The sequence below is a fragment of the Drosophila sulfurigaster genome, chromosome X, assembly GCF_023558435.1.
Source record: "Drosophila sulfurigaster albostrigata strain 15112-1811.04 chromosome X, ASM2355843v2, whole genome shotgun sequence".
NCBI lineage: Eukaryota > Metazoa > Arthropoda > Insecta > Diptera > Drosophilidae > Drosophila > Drosophila sulfurigaster.
Genome location: NC_084885.1, coordinates 32,707,036 through 32,722,972, shown reverse-complemented (window position 1 = coordinate 32,722,972; position 15,937 = coordinate 32,707,036). Strand labels below are relative to the sequence as shown.

Sequence of the window (15,937 nt, the reverse complement as noted above, 5' to 3'; positions counted from 1 at the left end):
AGTTGACCAGTTGACCAGTTGAGCGGTGGGCGGCAAGGCGTGGTCAGACCTTTGGCTTGCTCCTTGCCTCCAAAAACAAAATAAGGGAAAAGCAAAAGAAAAAAAAGGGAAACAAGAAAAATCGATAATTAAAGTTGTCGCGCTTAAAGGCAGCGAAAGGCAATTGCGAAGCAGGGGAAACTGGAAACTTCGGTTCAGCTAGAATGTTGTAAGCAGATTAATTGCGCTGGCAACACGGTTGCAACAACGACGAAACGTGCCACACACAATATACATATACATATACATATAGTATATACTTATTTATTGCGCTTAGAGGGCCATTAAGTTGACTCAGTGGAGTCGAGCAATCCTTTAAGTATTTAATGCAAATATCCCTTTCACGCAATTCGCATGAATTTATCTCAATTATAAACGCAATTACGATTCGCAATCGCAATCGCAGACGCAGACGCAGACGCAGTCCTCATGTCGATGTCAATTATGCATTGTTATGCGCGCAGAGAGTAGAAAATTAACTGTCAACGCGTTGCATAATGAGCTCATAATAGATATCTTTTTTTTTTTTTGAATCGCAAACAACACAAAACGCATTTCCTGTCGCAATCCATTGTCCTTTGTATCCTTTGACATCCTTGCTGTCATTTCTTGTCACTTCTTTTTCCCCCTTTTCCAATGAGTGTACATAATATTCACGAAAGACCGAATGATATCACGCGGTTTTTTGCTTAACAAAAGATGTATTTTCACATTGCTCAACAGGTGGTATACGCAACTTTTCCTTTATGTGGAGTACTTAATTTTATTAGACTCCTTTTTGGGTAAAGAAAATAATTTAAGTAGACACAATTTGAAGGGAGATGTATAAAACAACTTTACGATATTTAGTTACTTATATTTAGGTAGAATACTTTATCTGTGTAGATTTAGTATTTCGGGATTTTGAGCGAGGAATTAGAGCTGTAGTAATATATTATTGTCATTAAAGAAATTGATAAGGGAAAAAGTCGAATACGATTTTGTATACCAGCCAACCATAGAGTAGAAGGCATATTTAGACTTCTATGGTATATTTCGAATGTGGTACTTTTTCAATATACTAAGTATAACCTTCAGTATATTTTTGAATTTTTGCGGCATATTTTTTTTATATATTTTATGAATAATACCGCATTGTTTAATTGTTAAAATGGGTTTCTTACTTGTTTGGTATTTTTGCGGTATATTATTTGGTATATTTTAAGAGCAATACTGCATAATACCCATAGGGCAGAAGGTATATTTCGACCTCTCAGGTATATTTTGAATATAGTATATTATTAGGTATATGGCTTTGCGTTTATTAAAATGGGAAGCGAGTATTCCACAGTCGAGCTCAATTGACTGTAGCTTTCATACTTATTTGGTATTTTCGCGGTATATTATTTGGTATATTTTATACCGCAATGTTTGGTTTTATTTAAAATGTTCAGCGGGGACACTTTAAAATATTTCGCATGTACTACTTCATCGACATACCAAATACGGCCTTTGGTATGCTTTAGTATTTTGCAGTATATTTCAATAATAATACCACATTGTATTGATTTTGTTAAGTGGTTAGCCAGCTGCTCTAGCTTTCTCACTTGTTCATATTAAATTGTTCACATTTATTAATAGATTTAGTATTTGTGTCGACAAAAATATTGATTGTGGCAACAGGCAAAATGGAAAAAATTGCACTTTTTATATTTCATAACTCTGAGTGAGATTTAGATTTACCATATTGTTCTGTTGAAATCAATCAAATCATGTTTTTTTTTACTGTGCTGTGTTGTTTTGCTTTGTTTTGGAGTACACATAATTACGTGGCATTATTTATTTAATTGAACATCGACTGTGCCGCTAGTTGATGCTGATTGATGATGAAATTTTGCACTCTGGCCCGAAAGTCAACAAGACACGAAGACAAGAGGAGCGAACAACGATGACACAACGATATCTGTCAGGCAAATCTGTAAAATGAAAAACGTAATAAGTACTCTGGCAGCTATAGATATAATAAATTTATGTACTGATTGAAATTCGTGGCATTCAGTCTGGACTGAAGGACGAACGGACGGACGGACGGACGGACGGACGGACAGGGAGGTTGACAGTCGAGTTGCCTTTGTGCATTGCTGAAGATGTAGCAAAAGCTGAAGCGTTTGCTTCCGAGTCGTCGCCTCTCTATTCAACGGGCTTCAGCATCCTGAGTCCTGCATCCCGAGTCCTGCATCCTGTCTGCGCAGTGTCGGCTCAACTGCGGCATAAAATCTGAATGCGAACTTTTGGCTGAGCAATAAAAAATGCAGCAGGTACGAACAAAAAAACGAGTTGTGATACCCTGTAAATGCGCACAGTGGGGTATGCTAGGCACCCTTTGCTTGTCCTTTGTGCTGGCCAGTCGGGCAGTCTCTGTTGCATTTGTGTTGCTTTTGCTGGTTGGTTGAAATGCAAGGACTACAAATGAAGTGGCACATAGAAGATGCCTGACAGCTGCTTGAGGCATGAGGCGTGAGGCATGAGGCAGCCAAAGGGGCGACAACAACAACAACAACAACAACAGCAAACTACAATAACAATGAGAAGCAGCTCAAGGAGAACGCGAAATTGTGAATGGCGAATGAAAATGCGACTCTGTGAATGCGAATGTGAATGCGGCGGCAGATGAGCTCAGCTCCTGCGGCGTATTATGTGAAATTAATTTAAATTTAAAATATTCTCTGTTCTCGCTAGTAATCTGGCTTACCTCTCTCTCTTTCTCTCACTCTCTGTCCACCTCGTCCCTTTACGGAATTTTAATTAAGCTTCAAATGAACCTTCAACAACTCAAATTCGAGTTCCAACTTCAACTTCAACTTCAACTGCAGCTGCTCTGGCAACTGGTTGCACTTCGAATGCTGCACACGGAATGTGCATAGAATTCATTTGTATAAAGTTTTTGTTAATTGTTAGTCGGATGCCATATGTCTAAACTAATTATGCGCTTACTGTATGAAAGAATGCACAGTACGGATAGTGGAATTTTATACGCATTGTTGCTAGTGAAGGTATCAAGTGTGTGCTTCTTATTTTTTTCATAAAGCCATTGCATTTTAATACTTTTTATGAATTTACATAAATAATCATGTACTTAGAAAGTAGCAAATCATTGTTTCATTGAAAAGTGTGACCAAATTCCGAAAGAAGTTGGTATTTATTAGTTCTTTTTACGCGAAGTTAAATGAAAAGGTAGCGCAATAACTGATTACTAATGGATCATAAAAAGTTGTAAGATTACTGTTCAGTATTATGTACTTTGTTTTGTAAGGATTGTGCATTATGTAACTTGGTTTCTAGTTCCTTAGAATTATGCATAATTCATTCACTTGTTGTTTGCATACTTGCCATTAAGCATAACAAACTTTCGAATTTACAATATATTTTCTAACTATTTTTAGTGGTAATGTAATTATTTATCTTTGAACGCATTTCATATTTTTCTGTTTACCTAAATTTGGTTTAATATTTAATAACTATAAATAGTTTGTTGATTAATCATCAGTTTATTAAAAATTGCTAAAACTAACGTTTATTAGCTCTTTTTAAACTGAATTGAATAAAGAGGTAGAACAGCAACGCATTTCTTATTTTTATTTCTACTTAAATCGTTCGTTGAATAGTCGAAAGTTTATTAAAAAGAGTGGCCGAATTCTGATAAAACTTTGACATTTATGAGCTCTATTTTAAACTTAATTGAAAAAATAAGTATAACAGGCAACGTTTTGCTTATTTTTATTATACTTAAGTCGATTGTTGAATAGTTGAAAGTTTATTATACTTTTTTTATACTCAACTGAAAAAGAGGTAGATCAACGTCTTATTTCTTAGTTTGATTTCCACTTAAACCGTTTGTTGATCAGTCGTCAGTTTATTTGTTGTAGTTGTGAAAGAACCTTTATTTGCATCACAGTTCTCTCAGACAGTTTTGTGGCTGAGCTTATGGTGTGTTAGCTCTGTGCTGAATCGTGATTAAAGAGTGTGTAGTATTTAATTTCGTGGTCAGCTGCGACATTCAACTGGAGTGCTGAACGTGATTTTATTTAAAGCTGCCTTCGACATTCGAGCAGCATTTTGTAATCAACACTAAGACTGCGATTGACAGCTAACAGCAGACTCAGTGGATGGCCAAGTGTAACAGTCAATCAACTTTGACAAAGGGTGAAAGAGTGAAAGAGTAAAAGACAGTGAGAGAGAGAGAGAGAGAGCGCAGTCTAGACCAACTTGCAACGTGCAACAGTCTAACAAAGAGACACGCGATTAAAGCGAATTACAGAATCAGAGGGAGTTCAATGAGCTGCGTGCGACAACTGTTGATGCATGCAACAGTTTTGCTTGCCACACACACATTGATACACACACACACACACACACATGTGTGGCAAATTTCCATTTCCTAGTCGTCTATCTCTGTGCAATTGCAATGGCAATGGAAGCTGTCATCCAATCATCATTTCCGCCTGGCGCCATTTCGCGCCTCGAAAGGGAGAGCGAAGTGTGACGCATCGGGAAGCCTCTCAAAATTCTTGAGCAGCTTCTTGACACGTGTGTCCCTGGGTTCAATTACAATCAGACTGCGCCACGGGTTGCCTGGTTATCGAAGAGTCGAGCAGGACCAACGAGCTGTAGCTGGAGCTGTAGCTGGATGCGTATAGTTGCATTAATTAATATCGCCAATGGGCATTAATTAACGTCTGGCTTAATTACACTCTAAGCAGCAACAGCAACAGCAACAGCAGCAGCTTTTCCCCTTCCTCGATTTATCAATCATTTTTCTCTTGTCTCTCTATTCGGCTTATTCACATTACTTGCTCCTTGGGCTGAATATCAGATTGCCCCCAAGCATTAAGACGCGCATTAAACGCAGCGCCCAACTAGTAAAACAATGTTCCATCTCCAATATCTAGTTACTCAACTCAACTCGGAGACTCATTAGACACAGACTCCGCACTCAATCTGCGGGTTCTATTCTACTATTCGAATTCGGATTGTCTGCGTTGGCATTCAATTGCAAACAACAGAAGCAAAATGTGCATGTGCACAATTATTTTGGCCAGTTTCCAAATGAAACCCAATATTATTTACTTGTCATGACTTTGCCGTTAATGAGTTAAAGCCAAAGGACAAATGTGCGACATAACTTTGTAAATTTCCATATCAAACTGAATATTCCAAAGCAATGGTTGTGCAAACTTCAACGAATCTTGTCTTGTCTCTCTATTAACGAGTCATTTGCCTTTGATGAGCAGGGTAAAGCAGCAACATTATTTTGTAAACTCAATATTACAAAATAATGACGGCAATGGAATTGCACAATTTGAAGTTTCATATTTATTAAGTCAGCACTCAAAGAAAAATTTAAATTTATAGAAATTTATGTACAAACAATTTTGTGAGGCGTCACAAAGTAATCAAGGGTCTAATATGCAAAGTATTCTTATGAATTTTAATAATACTTTTTACATAAATAATCATGCAGTTTACTATCCGCAAGTCAGTTAATTGAAAAGTGTGACCATATACTGGGAGAAAGGTATTTATTAGCCCTTTATTGTTTTTGATAGAAATATGCACAAAATCATTGTGTAAATTGTAAAGCCCACAATTTAGCACTTTAAGAGTAGATTAAAAAGTAATCAAAGGGCAAATGTGCAAAGTAGTTTTATAAATTTGAATAATCTTGTATTAAATAATACGCAAGATTAAAATGCACAATATATGCTACTGAAGTTATCAAGTTTGTGCTTGATATTTTTGCATAAAGTTATTGCTTTTTAAACTTTTTATTAATTTACATAAATAATTGTAAATGTACTTTAATAGCTGCAAGTTATTGTTTCTTTAAAAAATGTGACCAAATTCCGAAAGAAAGTCATTTATTAGTCCTATTTTCTTTTCTTTCTTTATTGAATTATGCACAAAATCATTTTGTTAATTTTAAAGATCCAAAGTAATCAAGGGAAAAGTGTGGACAAAGTATTTTTATAAACGTATTTTTAAGTTATTGAAGAAACATGTATTTATAAATTGCAAAACTTAAATTTTCACATATTTGTTATATATATTTGTAAAGGATCAAAGGAAATAGGTAAAAAAAAGTTGCAATGTGTTAGCAAAAAGAACTTAAAGAGAATCGACTTAAGAAGTGAACTTGAGTCGAATCTTTTGCTTTGTCTATGCGATACAATTGTGCAATTTGTTCTAGGAATCGACTAGGATTTATTTTCTCTCCCATATCGTATTTGCTCGCATTGGCTTTCCTTTTGTTGTGAAGACTATGTAGGATGATGATGATGATGACGAAGTTGTTCTGTTCTGTTCTGTTCTGTGTTCTATGTGGGGATCATGAGAGAGCACTTGCGGCATGTTGATTTAGCTATTAAGGTGTTTGTAATGACAGGGATAAAGTTCTTTTTTATGAAACGAAATGAAACGAAACGAAACAAAACAGACGTTCGTATGTCCACAAACAAAACTTTCGACTCATCGTCGCCCAATGGCTTTTGTGGAGTGGGCTCGACTTGCAGATACCCTCAGTCTCAAATGTGTCGTTTGCTTTATTTTTTTTCATTGTTGTTTTTGTTGTGGGTTCCCTTGGGAGCTGCCCCAAAAGCAGGGACCACAATGATGGACTCATTTGCCTGCACAGAGTATAACTCATTTGTCAATCTGAAGAGAGAGAGAGAGACAGAGAGAGAGGGAGGGAGAATAAGTGAAAGAGTGAGAGAATGCTTTTGGGTTGCTGCTGCTTTATTCATTCATTCGCTCATTCATTTCACTTCATTCACTTGGGCTGCCCCAAGCTCAGAGTCCGATGTCCGCTGTCCGTTGTCTGTTGTCCCATGTTCCGTACTTCCATTCATTGCTGACCGTTTCGCTTCACTTCACTTTTTCGTCCTGTCATGTGTCCTGTGTACAAATCCAATTTCATGTGCCTTTTTTTGTGTTGTTTGGTGCCATGTTCTTGTTTGTTGTCGCTTGCTCGTTGTGCGTTGCAGCCATTGTTGCCAGTTGTAAGTCGATGTAAGTTGTAAGTTGTAAGTTGCCACGTTGCCACGCAACTCAAGTGGCACTCAGTTTCAACTTCAACTTGCAGCCCTTTCTTTTCTTTTGCTTTCCCTTCTCTTCTCTTCTCTGCTTTTTTTTTGCGCTTCTCAGCCACTTGATTTTGGGTTCACTCTGGCATAAATTATCATGACACTCGCTCTTTCTCGCTTCGAGCTTGGGATGCCTAAACAAACAAACAATCGACAGCAAATGGAATTTCAAAATGTAAATGCTCTCTGCATATTTGCGCACACACAACACACAACACAACACAACACCGAAGGCTCAAGTACCCTGAAATCATCCCTGAGCAAGTGAAGGGTATTCGATTTGATAAATTACTCACTTCAACGCAGCAAATCTGTTGTGTGCGATTGCCAATCAATGTGAATGACTTGGCATTTGCTTTCTTTCTTTTCCCAACTCAAATTCAACTGATAATTGTTTCATTAGTTTTAAAGCCCGGTTCTAGCAACATTTTGTATTTGCTTCTCATTGAGGGGTTTTTTTGTATACCCCGGCAAATCTTTGGTGCTTATCTCGCCCCTCATTAGCCAGCGCTCTATTGTATTTGAGCTCAGTTTAATGAGCACATTGCGTGCTGTCTGTCACACCTTCATTTTCCATTTTCCATTTTCCATTTTCTTCTTTCCGCTTCTTGCTGGTCGCAGCTGGTCACACTTTAAAGCCAGATTGTTCCCAGTTGGCGCATTTGTCTAGCTTATTAATGCCGACAAATCTTCAATTTAACCTTTTAAAATATTCTAGAAAGGCATTTAGGATTTTGTACTTTCATTTTACTTTTTAAAAATTTAAATTTTATAGCTCTTTAAGTAGTAGTATATCGATAAATAAAATCAATTTAATTTTACATTTTAAAAATCCAAAAAGTGAACAAAAAGCAGCAATTAAAGAGCAAGAGTGTTTATTTTGTAACTCTTTAAGTTTTCTAGTTTTTATACCCGTAGCATATTGATATACAATATGTAATATTTCGTATAATTTAGTATTTTTTTGGTATACTTTTACAACAAAGCTGCACTGTCTGACTCTTATTAACCCATTTTACAGTCGTACATACTTCATTCATAATTTTCTTTCTTTAAGTTTTCGAGACTTTAAACACGTAGTATATCAATGAACAAAATACTGCATTCGGTATAATTAGGTATTTTTTCGGTATATTAATTTGGTATACTTTTACCCATTTTCCAGTCGAACACACATGATTGTAGCTTTATTTCTTGTTTTATTTTTATATTGAACATTAGCTAGTTGTTATGTGCCGGGTATTAAATGCGTTTGGTATACTTTAACCTCAAATACGAATGTTCTTCGGAAGTTTGCCACAGAGTTCTGTATGCATCTCCGAAGTGGGTTCTATCTGCCAGTTTGTCTTGCCTCATCATTCATTTGTCGTGCTATGTGCCACATGCCACATGCCACAGCTGAGCACTGAGCGCTGAGCACTCTGAGTAGACTTGTACTTAACCTCCAACAATAGTAGCTGCTCGTTCTCCTTTCCCCCTCCGTCGTCTTATGCTTTTCATGTTTGCCGTGTGGCTGCCCTGGTGCCCTCTTCCTCTCTCCGTTCTTCCCCCAGAAGCTGCAGCTCATTTATAGTAGCATACTTATTTGGGCATGTTCATAATTCAATGCACAATACACACACAAATACACCCAAAGCGAAACAGAGACAGAGACAGAGAGAGAGAGAGAGAGAGAGAGAGAGAGAGAGAGAGAGAGAAAGAGACAGAGACTCATATGCGCCATAGAAAACAAGCTGCAACTCTTGACTTTGAGCCAAGATTGCGATTGCCAATTACCATTTGCATTTGCCTATGTTGCTTTTATCATTTTTCTCCCCTTGGCCCAAAGTCTAGAACCGACTAATGTTAAATGGATGTATGTGAATGCATCTCATAATCAATTTCAATCAGAAAAAGTGGTCATTAAGCGAAAAGAAGCTGTGTGATGAAATGTGCCGCTAAGTGAAATGTTGATACAATGTTTTAATTTGGTTGCAATGTTAAAATGCACATTACACGCTAAACTTTTTAATATTAATATGTAATGAAATAATCATTACCTTAATCAGATTAATCGCATTTTTATGATATTTTGAGTATCAATAGAGGCAGCTAAGTGAAATGGATGTATAGCAAATTAGTTCATATGCGAGATGTGAATCTATATTACTATTTCACTGCATTAGTTGGCCACATTTCTGTATAATACAGAACATTATATAGTATACTTTATATTTTATATATAGAGTGGCCATTAAGCGCATTGTTGGTACAATATTGTTGTGCCAACGGAGGCAGCTAAGTGAAAGAGATATTAAGTATATTAGTTGCTATGCGAGATATGATTATATTATATTCTTTTTTGACTGCTTTAGTTGCGCACATTTGTGTAAAATAGATAACATATTATTAATAGAAAATATTAAATAGAATGTAGATTACATGTAAAGTGGCCGTTAAGTGTGATGTTGGTATAATGTTGTATGCTAGGATACAATGCTTCAATGCACGTTCATTTTAACTTATTAAGCATTATTATGCTATGCGAGAAAATGCCACTTTATGTAATTTTAATAATTACATTTTTAGGATAAGTGCCAAACAAGGCAGCTAAGTGAAAGTGCGACTTGGATCACATTGAACTGTAGCTTTTACTTTATTTCTTGAACAACATCTACGCCAAGGTCTTTTTTGGGTTGCTAGCCGCAATTTTGGAGTCGCTCGCTTGACAGGCAGTTGGTTAATTAAAATTTTGTTCGAGTGACAAAGAAAACGGCAACGACAACGACAACGACAACGACAACGCTTTTTATTTTTATTTTTATTTTGCGGCTCAACTTTGGCTGGGGCAAATGGGAAAATGGGGAAATAGGGGAAATGCTAACAAATATTTGTTATGTTCGCATGTTATGCACACACATAATGCTAGAGTGTATTTTTTGAGGCACTTCCCTAGACTTGACAGCAATTGAGGCCAACTGCGGAGTTACGAAGCTGTAAACTCTAGAAGCTGGAAGCTGTGAGCTGAGTTTGCTCTCGGTTTCGTAATCAGCTGAGTGCGCTAAACGTTTAAAACACTTTACCTACTGCATTTTTCCCCACGGTCTAGTCCCCCCCCCCTCCCCTTTCTTGTTGGCCTCTGCTCTGCAGACTCCGACATTGCTGTTTTAATAAGCTTGACGCGAGTCGAGGGCCAACAACAACAACAACGACGTAGAAAGTAGAACCGTCGCCCCCACCTCCACTTGACATCATTCGCTTGGCTGTCGAGTGCGAGCGAGCGAATGTTTTCCCTATATGCAACACACACACACACACACACACACATACATACAGCCGCACACACACACACACTCGTGCAGTAAAAACTTCCGGCAACGCCTCGCAAATTGCCGCAGAAACTTGCTGCAAATTGGCGGCAAATTTTGCAGCATTGCAAAATTAGTGTACATTATTTTCATTTCAAATTTTAGCGGCCAGCTGCAAACAGCAAACTGCAAACCGTAAAATGTAGAATGTAAAATGTTAAAGCATTGTCCGGTTCCGGTTTCGGTTTCGGTTCGTTCTGTTCCAGGCTGTTGACCCTTTGACCCGGCAAATCCCCGAGGAGCACAAGTTGGGGGGCAGCGAGATGCTGTTGCAACTTTATTGACTGCCTGACAAACTAACTGCGCAAACTGGGGCTGTCAACTCGTCTTGTTAGCCAGGTCAACTTGCTATGCATATTACGTATACGTAATACGTCGAAAACGGATGCCAATACAAATACAAATACAAATACGAAAAACTAAAAACTGAAAACGGAAAACGGAAAATCGAATACGTTTAGAGTGTGCAAATTGAATTTGCGGTTCATCGCTGTCTGTTGCAACAATGCAACAACGATAAAAGTGCTTCGCATTCCTCTTTTGTTGTTGCTTCATGAGGTACTTTTTGAGCTGTGCCATTAACAAAACGATTCAACTGCAATCTACAATTTGATGTAGCTTTAAGTTCACTAATAGTTTTTACTACACCTTCCATCACAATTCTCTGCACACACACAATTACGTTGCAAATGGCAAATTGAAAACGCTTGAGTTCGAACTTCTTGTTGAAAACTTTCACTCAAGTGTGTTCGACTGTGACATTCTCTGCATTATGTGCTTCATTATGCAGTATAATATTTCCACAGGGATTGACAGACAGAATTGAAGAGCATTCCGTTGTCGCTTATAGTCGAATGTCTGCTAATGGCGATGGAATCAATTGAAGTCCTAAAGCTTTCATTTCATTAATTGTGCTTAATTTGAGTAGCGAACGGGGGAAGCCCCGCGCACAACTTGTTGTTGTCTCCTCAACTTTGCCATCATCGGTCCCAAGATAGCGACAACGAAAGTAAAGTGAAGGAAACGTGAACGGGAACGGGAACGGGAACGGGAAGAGGAAGAGGAGCGGAAGCCAAACTCAACCCAACTCAAAATTGGGGGCAGGACTGGCATCGATGTTCACGAATCTCAAAAGTTGACAAATTGAATGTCTAAGTTAAGTTCTGGGTTCTCACTTTTCACTCTGCACCTCATTTTCAGGGCATAGAAAACAGGCAACGCGATCTGGGGGCTGAGGAACCGGGGGATTAAATGTTGGCCAAAACAACCGCAGCCAGTCCATTTGCAGTGTGTATAAAAGTTGAATAGGTTTCCTTCCCTCCGGTTCTTGTTGTTCCTCTCTGCGTCTCTGTGTCTCTTCTCGCTTTTATCTCTCCCTCTCCCTCTCTCTCTTCTCTTGTTCACCGTTATTGCCGTTGTTGTTGGTGGCCTTTCGACCAAAAACCGCCATTAAAATAACTTTTCAACTTTCGAGGTGAGGATGAGGTGAGGCTGCAACTGGAGCTGTATCTGAAGCTGAAGCTGAAGCCGAAGCTGATGCTGATGCTGAGGTCGAGACAAGCGAGTCAGCGAGTGAATAAGCAAGTGAACGAGTGAGTATACAAGTGAGTGTATGCTCTGCTTATTGCTTTTGCTGTTGTTGTTGCTGTTGTTGTTGGCCTGGCCAAGTGACACCCCTGGCTTTTAGTGGCAACTTTTCAAATTTATCCACTTGAGCAAGACATCTTCGTGTGGCCTACGCGAAAAGCGCCTCTATTATGTTTCTCTCTTTCGCCTCCATCTCCATCTCTGTCTTTCAGCTTTTATTATTGGCCTTAATCAATTGGCGGCTGTTTGTGAAGTTTCCATTTATGCCATTTTGTCAGTTGCCAGTTTTTTTTAAACACTCTCACACGAAAAGCTCCAAAGACTTGACCACATGCATAAAATATATCCAAGAACTTTGCTGGCTCGCCTTGAGGAGCTCTTCACGTTTGTGTGCTTGCACAGTGTCAACATAGTTCTCTCCTACTGCCTGTTTGCCTCAATCTTCCACTCAGTCTTTTCTCTATCTGTCTTCCTGTTTCCTACTCTCACTGTTACTCTCCCTCTTTGGCAATGTTTACTATAAAGTTAAGTGTTTTGTTTACTATTTTCCAAGTCTTAAACAATGTGCTTCTTTTCTTTCGTTCAGTCAGTATGAATATCGATTAATTATTTCGATCATTCTCAATTCTGTGAGATTTTTTCTTTTTGTATAGGACATTCTTTTGTGCCCATCCTATTCGATCTCTCAAAAGAGAGTTAGACAAAAGGTACTTTTGCAGCTTTATTGAGTGAATAAATCAGTCAATCACTTATTTCTGCACTTTCCAATTTCATCACTCTAGTAATTCTCACGCTTTGCTTTATCTTATGCACTTTCAATCAGTGAATCAATCAGTCAAGCATCCGGTTAATCAGTCAACTAACTAACTAACTTTATAACTCTTCTTTGATATAGTATCGTTATCTTTGGGTAGGAAGTTAGTCAATCTACTAGTCAATCAGTCGGTCAATCAACTATTTATCCATTTATTATCACTCTGATATTTTGTCAAATGATAAATCAGTCAGTCCTTCAGTCAATCACTCGGTGAATCAATCAATCAGTCAATCAATCACTTATTTCTCTTCTTTTTAATGTCGTCACTCTAGTAAATCCTTGATATCACACAGTGCTTTAGCTTTTGTAGTTTCAATCAGTGAATCAATCAGTCAATCAACCGGTCAATCAGTCAGTCAATCCGTTATTTTTCTCTTTTTTTTAACTTAATCACTCTTGGATATCTTAATCATTGTTTAACTATCGTTTTTAGGTAGGAAGTGAGTCAATCAGAATGTCAATCAGTCGGTCAATCAAATATTTATCCATTTCTTTCTATTTGAAATCACTCCTTACTCTCTCTTCCTTTTAGTTTGTCAGTATCTTCGTCAGTTCTCTTCCTTAACTGTATCACACTGCTCTCTTATCATTTGCTTAATCATCTCCTTAATTTCAATCATTTGATCATTCTGATTGTCGTTTTGCATCTTTCGTTGAACTTACTCGATGTGTGTTCTCTATTGCATGATATATGGCCTTCTTTCGCAGCAGTCTCTCTTCGCGTCTTTTTGCTCTTTCGCTCTGCGTCTGCGTCTGCGTCTCTGTCGCTGCGCTGCGCTGTCGTATCGCTGAGCTTAAGCATGGATACGAAGCTGGATGCACGTGGCCAGTGCCAGGGCCAAAGTCAGAGCCAGAGTCAGAGTCAGAGTCATGGGCAGGGACAAGGCCAGGCGATGGGCCAGTTTCCGGCATCGTTTCCCGAAACGTTCAAGAACTTCTTTGAACTGATGAACGAAGACGAGGATCACGTGGAGCTCTTTGCCAATTTGCTCGAGGATAAGGTATATATATAACACATAACTGTACGGACATGAACATGGTGCAACTCTTCCTGCTGGCCTCTTTCCTCCTCAAGCTGCGTTTCGTTGTGTTTTCTGTCTCCCCGCTTTCCCATCCCTGAGCTCAAACCCAACAGCAACTAACCCGATATCTCCTCTTTTTTGTCCCGCTGCTCTCTTTTCCACATGTGTTGCAGGTGATTCCACGCAGCAGCAATTCAATGTACACACAGCGCCAACGTTGCGGCGGCAGCTTGCGCAGTCAGAGCAGCCACAACAGTCGAGCGAGTGGAGCAAGTGGCAACCAGACGAGTTCGCAACTTCGTCACCATCTCCAGCATCGTCAGCAGCAGCAACAGCAGCAGCAGCAGCAGCAGCATCCACATCCTCATGGAGCTGCTCGCAGTCGCAGCGGCAGCAGCAATGATGTCAGCCTCACCATGGCCATGGCCACCAGCTCGGAGCACGCAACGGGAACAGGAGTGAATGGCACTGCGAGTCGATCGAATTCTTTGGGCATGACGCGCAGTGCTCGCAACTCGTTCAGCTCGAGCAGCACGGGCATCAATCGCGTCGGCTTCTGTGGCATCATCTCCAACGGCAGCACCAGCAGCAGCGGCAGCATGTTGAATCTGCAGCTGGAGCAAGTGCAGCTGGCTCACGGTCACGCTCAGGTTCATGGTCACGGTCTTGGACTGGGTCAATCGCATGGCCATCATGGCGATCGCAGTTGTGGCGGCTCGATGGGCAGCAGCGGCAACTTGCTTTGCAAGCACATCAAATACTGTTGCCTGCATCAGCCGGCGGATAATCAGCGGCTTGGCTCTGCCCTCGACATCAACAACGCCCAACACCAACAGCATCAGCACCAGCAGCAACAGCAACAGCAACAACAACAGCAGCAGCAGCAAGAGTTGGAGCTGCAACTGCATCAGATGCGTCTTGGACCTGATGGCGAGGATAATGGAGGACGCATGCCGGCCAATTTCATTGCACGCGTTGCCGACGGATCCAGGGATCGCCAGCAGCGTCATTCGGTCATCCTTGAGCGCGCTTTTGATTTCGGTAAGTGAACACGAAAGATTGTACTCGCTACTCATATGGGAGAGCGAAGGAAGAACTAGGAATAGAATGTAATAGGCAGATGGAGGCATCTCCGACCCTACAAGGTTTATATATTCTTAATCAGCGAGACAACATAGCCATGTCCGTCTGTCTGTCTGTCTCTCTGTCCGTCTGTATGAACAGCGATCGCCAGCAGCGTCATTCGGTCATCCTTGAGCGCGCTTTTGATTTCGGTAAGTGAACACGAAAGATTGTACTCGCTACTCATATGGGAGAGGGAAGGAAGAACTAGGAATAGAATGTAATAGGCAGATGGAGTCATCTCCGACCCTACAATGTTTATATATTCGTGATCAGCGAGAAAATAGAGCCATGTCCGTCTGTCTGTCTGTCTGTACGTCTGTATGAACACTTAGATCTCAGAGACTATAAGAGCTAAAGCTGGGACTTTGAATTGACGAGAAAATATGTATCGGATGATATTGCTCCCGAAGGTTTTTGGGACAATTTTTATTAGATACATAACTTCTTGAAGCAACTATTTTGAATTCGGGGATAAACAAATGTGCTAATAGAGAGTCGCTTTCGATTCCATTCTGCTTCTGTTTGTTCTTATGGAATGCTTCCCAACAGACTGCTTAAGCAACTTTCCTGTTCAAATTCAGTCAGCGAAACCTTTTCTAACAACTGAGACAAATCTTTATTTTTACATGAATAGCTTAGCTTAAAGATAACTAGATAGCCAACCAAACTGTCAGTTAAAGAGGAGGAACCACAGTTTCCTGGGGCAACGAAAATTGTTGGAATATATGAAAGCAATTTCCGGCAATTGAGTCGAGTTCTCCCCTCGCTAACTTGTTGCGTCTGTTCGCATTGATTTGAAGGTCAACGATATGAACGATGTAACATAAATTCACTAAATACGGTGACTCAAAAGGCGACTCTAAGTTGAAGCATCGTTGCTTA

The 15,937-nt window shown here is 39.5% G+C and overlaps 1 protein-coding gene across 5 annotated transcripts in view; it reads left to right on the top strand.

The window, feature by feature from the left end:
* Positions 1 to 15,937, top strand: part of LOC133847528 (TPR-containing protein DDB_G0280363) — a 55,374-nt gene that overhangs the window by 13,601 nt on the left and 25,836 nt on the right. For 4 of the 5 annotated variants that reach the window (XM_062282645.1, XM_062282642.1, XM_062282647.1 and 1 more), the window contains exons 3-4: positions 13,617 to 13,909; positions 14,104 to 14,971. In XM_062282645.1, coding sequence (XP_062138629.1) covers positions 13,709 to 13,909; positions 14,104 to 14,971 — 1,069 coding nt within the window. In that variant the 5' untranslated portion in view covers positions 13,617 to 13,708. The remainder of the gene's footprint in view (positions 1 to 13,616; positions 13,910 to 14,103; positions 14,972 to 15,937) is intronic. The other variant, XM_062282644.1, reaches the window with a different exon arrangement.